Below are 16,125 nucleotides of genomic sequence, written 5' to 3'. Positions count from 1 at the left end.
AGAGTCATACTTTTGATCCACAATGTGTGCTGGACTTAAATTAGTACAGACCCAGCTCAGCTGCCCCTGCCATTATGCCTGGAAAGCAGCACCTCTAGCAGTGAGAGTGGAGTCCATTCTCCATTGAACGTCTATTTACCTTCCAAATGCTGCTCACTGCTCTCCTGCATAAGAGCTCTTTCTGCTTTAGGTGACGTTACAGTTACAAACCAGTGGCCTTGCTTCTTTACATTCTGCTCCTTTCAAAGCCACTTCTGATGAAGAAGAAGGGCCAAATCCTGGACCCCAGCTCAAAGCAGGAGTAAATAAAATACACTGCTCCTCCTCCAGAACAAGGGATCACCAAACCAGCCACTGCTACAGCCCTCAGGTTCAAATAGATGGGGATCCCAATTAAAATAATTCCTTTCCTCTCTGGGGTGTTGCGAGGATAAATTCATGTCTCCAGAGCACCACTGCAGTTTTTCCATCCCAACCACCCCACCAAGCAATGGTGGCGCCAAGACCACTGTCCAACCAAGACAATGCTGAAGCTTAATGTCCTGAGATGAAGCCTCAACTGTACCCAAGTTGTGCTTGGCAGAGCTGAGGAAATGGGCGCAAAGGTGGCTGTAAACCAGCTTTCTGTACTCCGGGTCCTGGGGACAATTAACAGTTGCTTTGCCTCTTAGCACAACTCAGATGTGTCTGCAGAAGCTGCACCCTGATTGCAGCTGATAGCAGTGAAGCTGCGGCAACATGGGCTCGACAAACCCACTTGGGTTTGGGTAATTAAGTAATTACCTGGGTAATTAAGTGAAATTTGATTCTGCTACAGCTTCACTACTCCTGTACCTGAGCTAGCTGGATGAAAGCTAGCTCAGGGATATTTGCATGCGCTGTGATCACATCCAATGACTGCAGTGTAGACATAGCCCTGTAGTTACCCAAGCTCTGCTACAAGTTGGACTACTTGGTTCTGACCCCAAAGGGGAGGTTCCACAAACTCAGGATTGCCAGAACCCAACCGTCCTTGAGCCACACCCCTTCCAATAGAGGAGCAGGGTGCTTGGCCGGAGTGTGGCTGGTGAAAAGGATTGGGCTGAAGGAGTACCCTCTACATATTCCCTAGAGAAGGACAGTCCAGTGGTTAGGACACAGGCCTAGGGAGATCAGGGTTCAAATCCACGCTCCTCCACAAGCTTCTTGTGTGACCTTGGGCAAATCACTTATCCTCTCTGTGCCTTAGTTTCCCATCGGTATAGTGGGAATAACAACACTGCCTTACCTCACAATGGTGTTGTGAGGGTAACAACATTAAATATATTGTGGTAGTGGCCACATACGTACCTAAGATAGATAAATACACTGGAGCAAAGAGAATGGGCAGAGCACAAAGCTGCATCTGTTGAATTACCATCACCTTGGGGATTGCCCTACACTGGGAGAATGTCCAGTTGGCCTAGGTAGTAGAGTTGCTGGAGATTTATGAAGGAGACAGATCAGTCCTGAGATGGAAAGCACTATATATCTGAATTTCACTTTGCTTCTTCACCACATAGAGTGCAGCCTCTTGGAGTTTTCATATTTTCCTGCCTCTTCCAACTTCTGGGCTGTAAGTTAATTTTTGTAAAATAATGTGAGATTTTGTGGATTTTTTGATATTCTAATAGAATTTTGCAAAACTCTCACAAATGGCTTTTGCCACCTTACTTTTTTTTTCTGGGCAACATTCCACGTGTTTTGCATAAAACTCCTTTTTACCACAGCCTCTTTACATATCAAAACTATTGTGTTCTTCCGCTCATTACTGAATGGGCTGGCTTTGCGTTTTGGGAAATTAATCAGAGTGGCAGCAGTTCAACAACTGGTCAAGTCATTATTTATTTAAATGATAATATGTAGAACAAAGATCCAGCTCCTGACATTTTTTGTTACTCACTTCCTTGGAGGTTTTACTTGAGTAAGGAGTGAACATGAAGGTGAAAAAAAATTTACTGGAAATATTTTGTTCTAAAAAGTCCCACACAATGATTGTTTTATCAACCTCAAAAATCAAGAGAAATTATTCATTTCCTTAAAGAGAAACCATAAAATGGTAGTGTATAAGTCCAGGAGTATGCGTTTTCAGACCCTCTTTGAGCATTTCAGAACAATGACGTTGAATGTATATTTTCTTTTGCTAGCTTTGAGTATCTATGCTGCTCCTGACTTTATTACAGTTCGAGAAATTCTGAAATCAACAAAAATGATTAAAAATTTAATGAAAGAAGATCAGGTAACTGTCAACTTAAACCTTTCTGAGAATTGATACATGTAGTCATTTTTATCTGTGTTGTATTTACTTTTTACTGAGATGTGAAGATGTTAACCAACTTAATAATACTATGCCACATCTTTTATAAGTGTTATGAAAACAGTATTTGAAGACTTTAATTGCTATTTTCTCTTTCAGAGTGTCAGGATACCAACCCCAGTTCATCAAAATGTAAGTAAAAATTTGATTAAAACGAGCTTCATGATACTAGAAGAGTACACATTACTAAGTTGTAATGTCCTAAAATTGTGCAGCCAGTAGTTTAGAAAAATGGATTGTTCTTTCAATTTAATTTTCAAATGAATATTTGCCTTTTTAAGGCAGTTATTATATTAGTTACCATGAAATTAAAAAGCACTTGCTCCAAATAACCTTGAATAAACATTAATTCAAAGAAAAATAGTTTGTGATATGAAAAGAAAGCAAGGACAGTGAACAGTTTGTTTTTATATTTTACATATACATACACACATTTTGTATAGAATTGATTTTCTGAAGTGACATGTTTAAATGAGTCGATGCTTTAATCCAGGTCCAAGATGTCAACCACATTATAAAATACTTATCACAGTAAAAGGCAAACAAAAAGGGAAATAAGGATTAAAATGTCAGCACATTTCCTACATATGTGTATATGTTCTGCATTTCCTACATATGTGTATATGTTCTGCACACACAAATACATTCTCGGTAAAATTCACAAAACGACAGAGCCTCAAAATGTTTAGTGTAGTTTTAATACTGTTTAGCTAGTGTTATAGTGACATCCATGAGAGTGTTTAATAAAGTAATTGTAAAAAAAAATGAGATATTAGGGTGTATGCTTATTAGATATTAACATTTTCCCCCAAGTAGTAGACATTTGGTTTAAACACATTTGTGAAATGTTCCTAAAAAGTTTTCTGTATGTAATGTTGTTACTTCTATAGTACTGATTAATTTCAAGAGAATTTAATTCCTCTCTCACTCAATGTAATATTTTATCAGTCAGTTTCAATTGCAAATATGTGAAGAGCCTTACACTGAAACTGCAGCCACAAGGCCATAACATCCTGTGGTGGAAACCGAGGTAGCTGCTTTATTTCATCTGACCTTAACGCAGTTAAGGACCCTGTTTTCAAGCAATCATGCACCTAATTTGCTTAAGAAATTACAAAAAATCATGCATGCCAGATCAGCCATTTGCACATTGTACTTAATGTGTGCCTGCAGTCTTGGTACATATACATATAAGGTATACAATTAGGTATAGGTATACAATTGGTTGCCTAAATTACTTGAAAATCAGGCCATTAAATATCAGAGCCAGTTTCACAATCCATTTGCCACCCTGCTGTGTGAAACCTAAGTCAATATTATTTTAACCACACATTTCCATTTAACAGCTGACAATTCTTCAATCTCATTTGGAATAAACATCCTTTTCCTTTAACTTTTTTTTCTTAGATTGCAGATTGTGTCAGCACAATCTTTGAAGGGATAGACTGCCTGGAAAAACATCCTGGAATGCAAAAATTCTCAAATCTTTTTCTCAACCTCAAAATGCTAAAAACATCACTTCAAAAGAACATGAAAACACAGGTAGCTTTTTATTTCCTCGCTATGTTTATTCTTCCAGAGATCACACATTCTTCATAGGCAGCATAATTTAATGGATTGATCAGGAACTTCTAGGGGTCATACCATACCATTGTTTTTTAAGTTGTGTTGAATGGGGACTTCTGCTTAAAATGAGATGGCAAATTTTGACTCTGCATTGTGATTGCTGTAGCATGGACAAGCCACTAAACATCTCATGACTCCAGCTTCAGCTGATCTCAATGTAGTTTGTTGTAGTCAGACCAAATATTTAGTTGTCTTTTCTCTTTTATCTGTTCTTTATCTCTTTCTACTGAAAGTTTAAAGCAGTTCATGAATTCCAGTTCTCTCTTTCTGCTACTCTGTCTGACTGTGTTTCTGTCCCCCTTTTTCTACATCTCAGTTTGACCCCTCCGCAGAAAGGGATCATAGTACAGAATAGAAGAGCCACGTTTATCCGACTAGCCATTATCCGGCTCCCTGTATTAACAAAGTGCATACACGGGATCGTTACAAAGCAATAAAACCTAGCGCACCCCCCCCCTTCACTTACAGCGTATATGAACTATTACATCTACAGTACCAGTTTTTAAAAATGCAGCAATGATAAACTCAAGCAACTCAAAAACAGTACAGGATTGCTGTTGTTGCAAGTTAAAATGATCATTGCTGCATTTTTAAAAACTGGTACTGTACTCTTTACTAGGAGTACTGGTTCATGCATACTGTAAATAAATAAATACTGTAATTATGTTTTAATGTTTTTCTGGGAGGAGTCAACTAGTTTAAAAGCAACTCTGCACCTTAAAATAACAACTAGAAAGCTTTTTGCCCATTCTCCAGGTTATCCAAATTTTTGATGATCTAATCTGGCCCCTGTCCCAATTAGATCGAATAAACGGGGCTCTGCTGTACTTATGCGCGTACGTACATGACTGCGGGGTCTGCAAGGACTCGTGAATGTTTGTCCAATGTTTTCAAGATATAAAGAACTATAACTGTTAAGTATTTATTAGGTAATTTCCAATTTTTGGTTCATTTTGCAGGAAAGTTGTGATACAGAAAATGTGACTGTGAGTAAATTCATAAACCAACTAGAACATTTCATCAAAACACAATACCTAACAGCAAAACATTGAGAGTGATGTTATTAGATTCTACAGTCAACACAAATTTAAATGAACAGGGGACATTCAAATTTCTTGTAGAGTTATTCTTTCTCTGTCTGAAGACGTAGGAGACGTGTATATTATCGCCTCCTCAGGCACTGTACTGATTTGTGTTTGGAATATTACCTTTGCAACCATCGGGACCAAGAATGTAATTTTTGTTTTTAAATGGAATTTTAATGCTGCAGAAACAGAAATGCCAGTGTGGTATATTCCCATGTCCCAGCTCAGAATACCTGTTTTATCTCATTTAATGGGTCAAACTCACCTTGGTATAACTGTGATTTCAGCACAGATACACAAAGGATGAATTTGGACTACTGTGTCTAACGTATTTTTGCTTTCTGGTATTTTGAAGAGCATTCGTCAGGATAGAAACAATAATGTAACTGGTGTAAAAGTGGCTTAGAGGTGTCCACAAATGCAGTATAAAGTATGTTTGAATATTATATACACATTCACAGACGAATTATATTTATATGACTTATCTTATTATGAGAACTACTGCGTGAACTCGTGTTATGTAAACTAAGGTATAAAGTTTGAGTCATATACAGGGATGATGATGATAAGATGTGGTATAAATATACTTCCTTTGCATTTTAATCTTGCAAAGATTATCTATTTATGGGGATATGTTCCATGAGGGGACCGAATGTAGGGGATGGTGAACCTTTCAAGTTTAAGGCCAAGCCTACATGAGAAACATGTGCCACTATAGTAGTGGTGGGCAACCTGTGCCTGTATAGTAGTGGTGAGCAACTTGTGGGAAGCGGCAGCCAGCAGGTCCGTACGGGCTTCGCTGCTTCCTGCCGCTCCCCCTGGCTGGGAACAGCAAACCACGGCCACTGGGAGCTGCGGGCAGCTGTGCCTGCAGAGGGTCAATGTAAACAAACCTGCGTGCAGTCCATGGGCCGCAGGTTGCCCACCACTGCTGTATAGCAATGTCAGTTAGGGGTGTGATTTTTTGCAATATTTTTATATCAACAAAACCCCAAATGAAGATCATAGAATCATAGAATACCAGGGTTGGAAGGGACCTCAGGAGGTCATCTAGTCCAACCACTTGCTCAAAGCAGGACCAATCCACAACTATACTGTACAGTGACCTCTATTTTGTTCACAAGCAATTCAATGACTTGCACAATGTCTTTTATTCAGGATGCAAGTTCCGGGCGAAACTGCCTTTGTACCTATTTCTTGCTATTTATTATAAGTATTAGTATTATTTTAGCACTTATTTGGTGCTTTTCATCTTCAACTCAGGTTCCAATAACTGGGCCAAATCCTGCTTGAGTCATATGAATAATCCCATTGGAGTCAACAGGATTGCCAAATGGGTAAGGTCAGCAGTATTTTGCCATTAATTAAGTTTTCTGACACTGCTGTGTGGTAGATAAGAAAATTAAAAGAGCCACATTTCATACATGGAGAAATTTAGGAAAAGAGGTTAGGTGGTTTGTCCAAAACTACAGAAGGAATCGTTGTCAGAACTGGGATTAGAAGGCCAGAATTCCTGATTCCCCATATACATGGCTGCTGTAGTCGTGCATCTAAAGCCTGGATATCACCCCAGAAGCTTACAGGGTGAAAAATAATAGTGGAAGGGATGGAATTTATCATGAGTCTGACTATCCTATTCAGTGTGCTTTTCTCACATAACTCTGCCAACCTGCTTTGACAATGACCGGCACACCCCATGCCAACTCAAGGAATCGCCGAAGCAGATATCAACAACCATAGCAAGCTCTGTGGTGGTTTTATGATGTGGACAAACAGATGTAGTGACAAGTATATAGTGTATGACGTGGACAACCATATTTGGTGACATCACTAAAATCAGGTACACTTGTGTCATAAACCAGATTCAAAGTAATCTTTTCACAGGTGGCATTGCTATATGACTATATAATACCACCAAGCTCCTCTCTTTAAACATCTTTGATAGACAGCTTACCTGTAAAAGTCATGGACAGTGGCAAAGCAAGGAAAGCAAGAAGCCCAAAAATAAAGATGAAGTTATACCAGCGTAAAAGTGCTTTTTCTGGTATAACTTATTTTGCTCAGGGAACTGGCATAAGCTATACTGGTTAAAGCACTCTTTTGCTGATACAAGCTGTGTCTACATTAGGAGGGTTAGTCGGCATGGCTATACTGGCAAAACTTTTCTACTGTAGATTTGGCCTTAGTCACTGGTTTGAAATGAACTTAGGATAGCTAGCAAAATTCATTTTCACCTGCTATTTGTTTGGTGGTCTCTCTAGACTTGGCTGTAGAGCTTATTTTGTACAATGATCAGCAAAGAGTAAAAAATCACAGCGGTTAGCAATGATTTAGGTATTGGTGTAGACAGTGCTCAGCTTGTTGCAGCATCTTATCAAGAAGATTTGACTACATTAGATGTTGAAGGTGGTGCAACAGCATCCATTGATGGAGATTAGGTACAGACTGTGTTAAAGTACACCTGCCACGTTATAAAACTTACCACCTCTGGACCAACTATTGGCAGAAGTCTCTGCAGAGAAGCCAGGAACTGAATGAGCCATCAGGACTGAACTCCCTCCTCCACACCAGAGGAGGTCTTCTAGGAAAGAGATGGAACGCCGAAGCTGGATGGGGGAAAGCTTGCACTCCACCGATTCTATGGGGAAATGGAGGACTTCAGTCTCCTAAGCCATCAGCTCAACAACTTTCATAAGCATTAAATCACTTTGAAAATGTATGTATTTTCCTAGGATAATATGAAATAATATGTGTGCTCAGCTCACTCAGATAAGAGAAACTTATTTTGTGAAGTTAACTTAATTATATTACATTTTACCGGTATATGTATTTTGTGGATAAGTATTTATTCTATATTTTATTTTTTAAATTGTGAATAAAATTGTTCTGCCTCTCAACAAATTTGTTTCTGTACGTGTTCATGTTTAGCAATTGCCAAATCACTTTTGTGAATTAGACTCTTGGTTTTTGAGAAGCATGGGTCAAGTTGTTGCTAGAGTCAGTTTTTAGGGAGGCACAGATTAAGCAATAGGCAACAACAGGATGTACACTATGGTGCCTGCCTTGAGTGCATTGTGAGGCAGGAGAGAAACTGCCTGCAGACATACCAGTAGCAATAGCCCATAACTGCACTTAGCAGAGCCATCCAAGAGATCAGAGGTTCTCCACTGGTGGCCTACAAAACATGAACATTTGTTGATGAGCCATGGAGACCTGGCTAGTCACATGTTGCTGACTCCTTTTCCTCGTCCTTTCCGGCTCTTAAAGTGGGAGGGGAAGTGATCCACATGACAATCCTGCTACAAGATGTGCCTCTATACAGTGATAAAGTTTCAGGCCTTTTGGAACAGGTAAAAGCCAACAGCCCCGCTGTTATATGCCCACCCTCAAACTCAAGAACTGCCAATATTTTAACGAAGGTCTCTGTCAAAGAGTGATTGGCTTCTTTAAGAGGTAATGGGTCCATCCCTGCACATGACTCATTCATCTCTCCTCCCCAGATAGGGAAAATTAGTGTAGTCACCTGACAGGAAGGTCATGTGGTTAAATCAGTCCACCCTGGAGACAAATGAGAAGCCTCCTGAAAGACAAAGAAAGGAGACTGCAAGAAGGAAGGCTGTCGGGGCCCTGAACCAAGGAGCAAAATCTTGCAGAATCACAGCACAGGCCTCAAGAAGGAGGTCTTTGGGGCCCCAGAAGCATGGAGAAGGTACCTTGGGACTGAGGGGCCAAAGAGTCTGTATTCTGAAAAGACTTAGCAAATAAGACCTCATAACATCCACCCCATCTAACATCCCATCACAGGCCATTGGGCCTATTTATCATGAATATTTAAAGATCAATTAATTGTCAAAATCATGTTATCCCATCATACCATCTCCTCCATAAACTTATCGAGTTTAATCTTAAAGCCAGATAGGTCTTTTGCCCCCACTGCTTCCCTTGGAAGGCTATTCCAAAACTTCGCTCCTCTGATGGTTAGCAACCTTCATCTAATTTCAAGTCTAAACTTCCCGATGACCAGTTTATATCCATTTGTTCTTGTGTCCACATTGGTACTGAGCTTAAATAATTCCTCTCCCTCCCAGGTATTTATCCCTCTGATATATTTATAGAGAGCAATCATATCTCCCCTCAACCTTCTTTTGGTTAGGCTAAACAAGCCAAGCTCCTTGAGTCTCCTTTCATAAGACAAGTTTTCCATTCCTCGGATCATCCTAGTTGCCCTTCTCTGTACCTGTTCCAGTTTGAATTCATCCTTCTTAAACATGGGAGACCAGAACTGCACACAGTATTCCAGGTGAGATCTCACCAGTGCCTTGTATAATGGTACTAAAACCTCCTTATCTCTACTGGAAATACCTCGCCTGATGCATCCCAAGACCGCATTAGCTTTTTTCATGGCCATATCACATTGGTGGCTCATAGTCATCCTGTGATCAACCAATACTCCAAGGTCCTTCTCCTCCTCCGTTACCTCTAATTGATGCGTCCCCAGCTTATAACTAAAATTCTTGTTATTAATCCCTAAATGCATGACCTTACACTTCTCACTATTAAATTTCATCCTATTACTATTACTCCAGTTTACAAGGTCATCCAGATCTTCCTGTATGATATCCCGGTCTTTCTCTAAATTGGCAATACCTCCCAGCTTTGTATCATCCACAAACTTTATTAGCACACTCCCACTTTTTGTGCTGAGGTCAGTAATGAAAATATTAAATAAGATTGGTCCCAAATCTTAGGAACGCTGAGGAACTCCACTGGTAACCTCCCTCCAGCCTGACAGTTCACCTTTCAGTATGACCTGCTGAAGCCTCCCTGTTAACCAATTCCTTATCCACCTTTCAATTTTCATATTGATCCCCATCTTTTCAATTTAACTAATAATTCCCCATGTGGCACGGTATCAAACGCCTTACTGAAATCTAGGTAAATTAGATCCACTGCGTTTCCTTTGTCTAAAAAATCTGTTACTTTCTCAAAGATGGAGATCAAGTTGGTTTGGCACGATCTACCTTTTGTAAAACCATGTTGTATTTTGTCCCATTTACCATTGACCTCAATGTCCTTAACTACTTACTCCTTCAAAATTTTTTCCAAGACCTTACATTCTACTGGTGTCAAATTAACAGGCCCGTAGTTACCTGGATCACTTTTTTTCCCTTTCTTAAAAATAGGAACTATGTTAGCAATTCTCCCTTCATACGGTACAACCCCTGAGTTTACAGATTCATTAAAAATTCTTGCTAATGGGCTTGCAATTTCATGTGCCAATTCCTTTAATTTTCTTGGACGAAGATCATCTGGGCCCCCTGATTTAGTCCCATTAAGCTGTTCAAATTTCGCTTCTACCTCAGATATGGTAATATCTACCTTCATATCTTCATTCCCATTTATCATGCTACCATTATCCCTAAGATCCTCATTAGCCTTATTAAAGACTGAGGCAAGGTATTTGTTTAGATATTGGGCCATGTCTAGATTATCCTTAACCTCCACTCCATTCTCAGTGTTTAGCAGTCCCACTTCTTCTTTCTTTGTTTTCTTCTTATTTATATGGCTATAGAACCTTTTACTATTGGTTTTAATTCCCTTTGCAAGGTCCAACTCTACTTGACTTTTAGCCTGTCTCACTTTATCCCTACATGTTCTGACCTCAATAAGGTAGCTTTTCTTGCTGATCCCTCCCATCTTCCACTCCCTATACGCTTTCTGCTTTTTCCTAATCACCTCTCTGAGATGCTTGCTCATCCAACTTGGTCTACAACTCCTGCCTATGAATTTTTTCCCCTTTCTTGTGATGCAGGCTTCCGATAGCTTCTGCAGCTTTGACTTAAAGTAATCCCAGGCCTCCTCTGCCTTTAGATCCATAAGTTCTTCAGTCCAATCCACTTCCCCAACTAATGTCCTTAATTTTTGCAAGTCAGCCCTTTTGAAATCAAAAACCCTAGTTGCAGATTTATTTTTGTTTATCTTTCTGTTCAGATTGAACTGAATTAGCTCATGATCACTTGAACCAAGATTGTCCCCTACAACCATTTCTTCTAAGAGGTCCTCACTACTCACCAAAACCAAATCTAAAATGGCATCCCCTCTAGTCGGTTCAGCAACTACTTAATGAAGGAATCCATCAGCTATCGCATCTAGGAAAATCTGAGCCCTATTATTATTACTAGCACTCGTCCTCCAGTCTATATCTGGGAAGTTAAAGTCTCCCATGATCACGCAGTTTCCATTAGTATTTACTTCATTAAAAACATTAAAGAGGGCTCTATCCACATCTAAATTAGATCTTGGCAGTCTATAGCACACCTCAAGCACTATCCCAGGGGAGGCTCCAGTAGTTTTCTTCCCCTATGTGATTTTTGCCCAGACGGACTCTGTCTTATCCATTCCATTGCTTCTTATTTCTTTACATTCTACCTCATCATTGATAGACAATGCTACTCCATCACCTTTACCTTTATTTCTGTCTTTCCTAAACAGCACATACCCTTCAATACCTGTTATCCAGTCATGACTACTATTCCACCATGTTTCTGTTATCCCTATAATATCTGGTTTCACTTCCTGCACCAGTATCTCTAGTTCCTCCATTTTGTTACCTAGGCTCCTTGCATTGGTGTACCAACATCTTAATTTTTGCTGTTTGGCCTCGTTCACATTCTGTACCCGATTAGGCATGGTCATTCTACAGCCAGTATGACCTATTAGACTAGTATCCACACTGCCCTTCCTCCTTATGTCCATTCTCCTACCCACAGCTGTATCCTTTCTTACTTTGTTTTCTTCCCTCTCAATGCTAAAATCCGGCGTGGAGATTACCTGGACATATCCCAACCATCTCCCCCAAATTCCTAGTTTAAAGCTCTCTTAATCAGTTGTGCCAACCTCCATCCTAGAAATCTATTTTCTTCCCTACTCAGATGAAGTCCATCCCGAGAGAACTGTCCTCTGTCCATGAATGCCTCCCAGTGGCCATACATACCAAAGCCCTCCTTATACCACCACTGCCTGAGCCATCTGTTGATAGTCATAATCTTGTCACACCTTTTTTGCCCTTCTCTAGGAACAGGCAGAATCCCACTAAAAATCACCTGAGCCCCGATTTCCTTAAGCGTCTTCCCCAGCCTAACATAGTCTCCCTTGATACGTTCCAGCGAGAATCTACCGGTATCATTTGTTCCCACATGAAGGATAATTAGGGGATTCTTTCTCACTCCCTTTAGGATCCTTTTCAACCTCAGGTCTACATCCCGTATCTTAGCACCTGGAAGACAGCACATCCTTCTATTCTCTGGATCAGCTCTGGTTACAGGCCTGTCTATTCTTCTCAGTAAAGAGTCCCCAATCACGTAGACCTGCCTTTTGCTGGTGATGCTGCTATTCTCCAGTCTATCCCCTGTTCCCAAGTTCTTTCTATTCCTATTCTCCCTTGTAATCCTCTTCAACCCATCCTATATCCTTCTGGGACTCATATTTGGTGTAGTCTCCATTGACTCTTCCCGTTTTCCTATAGGACTAGCTGCTCTTCTCTTCTCCCTTGCCCTTCCACCTTCAGTGACCACCTGCTGAGCCCCTTCATTTTCCAACTCTGCAAACCTATTCTTGAGCTCTATTTCTCCTTCACTAGCCCGTCTTTTCCTCTGCCTGGTTCTTTTAGTCACATGCTTCCACTGTCCATTTTCCTCACCCAGCAGTCTCCCCTCAGAATTCCTCAGTCCTGCTTCCATCTGCAAGTCTGAGCTTTTCCTTTCAGCTACCTCATGTCTTTACTCCATAATCTGCTCGAACCCCCTTCTAAACTCAACCAGACTTTCCACCTGCATCTCCAATCCTTGGATCTTTTCCTCCATCAGCTCTATCAGACGGCATTTCATGCAGACAAAACTCTTACCAGATACCCCCTCCAGGATCATGTACATACCACAGCTTCCACATCCAGTCATCTTCATTGTGTCTTCCACTACATGGGTCACTCCCACTGCTGCCTCTGTATCTGTCATAGCCTTCCCACCTAAATCCTGGCTTCAACCCCTCTCTGGAAGTATTTTGGCTTGTGAGCAAATTATTGCAACAACCACGGGGGAGCTGAGGGTGGGGTGGCTGCAGGGCCATGCTGTGCCACAAGGGGCCAGGCTCAGGGATGGCACCCTGCTAGTCTCCCAAACAAATCCTTGAATGTAGCCTTCAGTATATGCTACGTATCAGGTTGGCAGATGCTGAAGAAAGGAGTGAAGACTAGAGAGTCCATTCATTTATTTAAAGAAAAATGCTTTCTTACACCCACAATAAGGCAAGAGGCTGCACCACTGGGTAACAAACTCCTGGAAATAGCTTCAGTGCATCCCTGAGAGCTGTACTGAGTTTGTTGGTAAATTTTGACAAGCATCCAACTTGTGTAGCTGGAAGTTTGGGACAGGGATAAAGAACATGTGGGGAATTCAGAGGATCCACTCCCTCTGAGAAAAGTTTGGAAAAATCCCTGCCACTTTGTGCAATCTGGTCAATTCCAAGGGCAAAATTTTTGCAGGATTCTTAGGAGACCCAGCGGTGAGTTGTCTCTGGCATAGATAACTAAGCAGCATCCAGAGAGGGGTTGAAGTCCACCAAAGAAGGACTGAGTGGTAGAAGCTTAATGCAGTGCTCCTATGAGCCACTCGATCACGTTACTGCTTTGTAGCACAAAATAGCCCTATGAAAGGAGATTGGAAAACAGCAGGGGAGTGTTGTGTTGTTGGAAGTTAAGTAACAAACTCGTAATCAATATGTCTTAGTTTATTTCTTTTCGTGGTTTGAATTTGGCTGGGAGTTGGTGTACAGCTCTGACATCTCTAAAAGACCACACCAAAGGCCGTCAGAGCATGGTTTAGGATAAGCAGGGCTTGATTTTTAAATATCATGTTCATGCAGAATTGCAAAAACATGTTTAATTTTCTGTATGTACTTTCTATGCCTGGCCACAAATGGCCACCCTCATAAACATTACTACCAGAATGGTTCAGAATTCAACATGCATGCTTTTCTGTAGAAATGATTTGATTAGATCCTTTTATTTGTTTCACCCAAGAGGTAATAGATTCCCAATACTCTCCTTGAATCTGGACACAGCAAATCCTCGATTATCCTCTCTCTTCTGGGTTAGCTTTGGTCCACTTCTTTTTATGTTCTGGTCATATGATGATCTATCTTCTTCCTTAAAGAGAGCTGAATTACTCTTGCTATGTGATTTAGTTGTGCGAGTCTCCTACCACTCTGAGGCATTGCTATTATGAAGTATAGTATACTCAAGGCAGAAGATGCCATTGTCAGGGAAAGGCCCAGAATCAGACAACTTTCTAATTAAAGTCTATCAGTAATAATGACTCAGTGGGAATACTTTTCCCGCATCTCTATGCACAATATACAAAGAAAGAAAAATCCCAAACACTGCACTGAACCAAATATCCCTAAACTTTGGACAGGTTCAAATAGGACTTAGTCACCTAACCTGCTTATGTGTTTCTGATGTTTATGTCCCACTAGGCCTCTATCTGCATCTTCAGGCATCTAAATACCTTTGAAAATCTGGCCCTTAGGAGCCTACATTCCATTTTGACAAGTGATTGAAGCATTTAGGAACCTAGGTCACTTAGCCACTTTTAACATTTTTACCCCTAGTCAGTGATTCGTGGTGGCAAGAATACAACTGCAAGAGACGCTTGTGCTAAAAGGCATAGGTAAATCTAGCTTGGATGCTTCTAAGGTGCCATGGTATCTAAACCCTATGGAAGGGGCAGGTCAAAGGGGTGATATTTGTTAAACTTGTCAGTAGATCCAAAACCATACCAGAGCTGTTTAAATCCACTGATTATTTCACAATCATCTCTAGAGATCAGATAAACTGATCGGAAGTAACCTTATGTCAATGGGATACTTCAAGGGCATGCTTAAATAAACATTTCAAGTGCTCGTCTTTCAGCCTGAAGTACCTAAGTCAGTTGAAAACACATTTGCAAAAACCTATTAAAACAAACACTGCCACCATTACTTCTGGGGTATTTAACCATCTCTGTCAATCTTTAGCAGGTGGATACAGGGCTAGTAAGTTGAAGTTGAGCCTTACCACTTAAATAATCAAATGGATTTGGAGAGTTGGAACAAAACTATTATGGGGCAAAGTCAAAAGGGCAGTGTCAACTTGACTTTTTTTAAATGGACTCATTTAAAACATTGCAGTTCCTGTTTGAGCACTGTTCAAATGGTGGCCCTGATTCAACAAATTCCTTAAGCATATACCTAACCTAACCTAAAGCATGTAAGTGGTCCCACTACAGTCATTTAAGTTAGGCACCTCATTCAGTACGTTGCTGAATTTGGATCAGTCTGTTTTCAGTATATGTATATTTTTTAATTCTTTAAAAACAGTTTTGATACAGATTATTCCGGCTCTGGTGATATTTATAAGGGTCTTCTCAGCAAGAGAGAGACAATATACGGGAACCCAATAACACTGACTACCCAGAAACTGCACAGAGTTTAAAAAACAAAACACCACACAGAACACTGGAAAAAAAGGGTGTTTTCATTACCATCTTTCAGTTATCTTATGTGTCACTAGAATTTTCAAGGAAATGTGATTATCAGACAGCAGCCATTTAACATTACCAGAATTACCATTTGCCTATGATATGTAGAAGGCCAATAGCGGAGAATGAGGGAGATCTCTACAATATTCTTATGATTATTATCTGCACATCAGTTTATCTGCTTGATATTATTCTGTATGAATGCATGGAGTTAAATCAAAGAAGACTGTTTGGGAAAAAACACACATGAAACAAAACAACGACAGAGATCAGATTCCTCCACAGAGAATACCAAGGGTCCTTAGGAGAACAATGGAGGACTATTAATTGGGAAACGCCCACCTAACTGGTTCCAGCCAATTAAGCAGATTTGTTTTCCCAAGGCCAGAGCCTAGGGTCAAATGGACATAAAATCATTAAAACCCTTTTAAGAGGAAGTTGGGAGCAGGCAGCAGGTGCTGGAAGGGAGAATGGAGTAGTGTAGCCTGTTGGGTGAATAAACAAT

The 16,125-nt window shown here is 40.4% G+C and overlaps 1 protein-coding gene across 3 annotated transcripts; it reads right to left on the bottom strand.

Annotated features, from left to right (window-relative positions):
- Positions 1 to 1,256: 1,256 nt before the first annotated feature.
- LOC125641351 (uncharacterized) lies at positions 1,257 to 14,457 on the bottom strand. 3 transcript variants are annotated; one of them, XM_075131305.1, is made up of 4 exons: positions 8,570 to 14,457; positions 8,154 to 8,221; positions 7,529 to 7,684; positions 1,257 to 1,592 (listed from the first exon to the last, which is right to left on the bottom strand). In XM_075131305.1, exon 1 carries the CDS (start codon positions 11,089 to 11,091, stop codon positions 10,129 to 10,131), a length of 963 nt encoding a protein of 320 aa, XP_074987406.1. In that variant the 5' UTR covers positions 11,092 to 14,457; the 3' UTR covers positions 1,257 to 1,592; positions 7,529 to 7,684; positions 8,154 to 8,221; positions 8,570 to 10,128. The 3 variants fall into 3 exon arrangements, with proteins under 3 accessions (XP_074987406.1, XP_074987407.1, XP_048717130.1); XM_048861173.2 differs by lacking the exon at positions 1,257 to 1,592 and adding an exon at positions 1,797 to 2,212; XM_075131306.1 differs by lacking the exon at positions 8,154 to 8,221.
- Between the last annotated feature and the right edge of the window lie 1,668 nt (positions 14,458 to 16,125).

This window comes from Caretta caretta, chromosome 8 (genome assembly GCF_965140235.1).
Source record: "Caretta caretta isolate rCarCar2 chromosome 8, rCarCar1.hap1, whole genome shotgun sequence".
NCBI lineage: Eukaryota > Metazoa > Chordata > Testudines > Cheloniidae > Caretta > Caretta caretta.
Note: the sequence above shows the minus strand (reverse complement) of the source record. Positions and strands in the feature narration are given on the sequence as shown.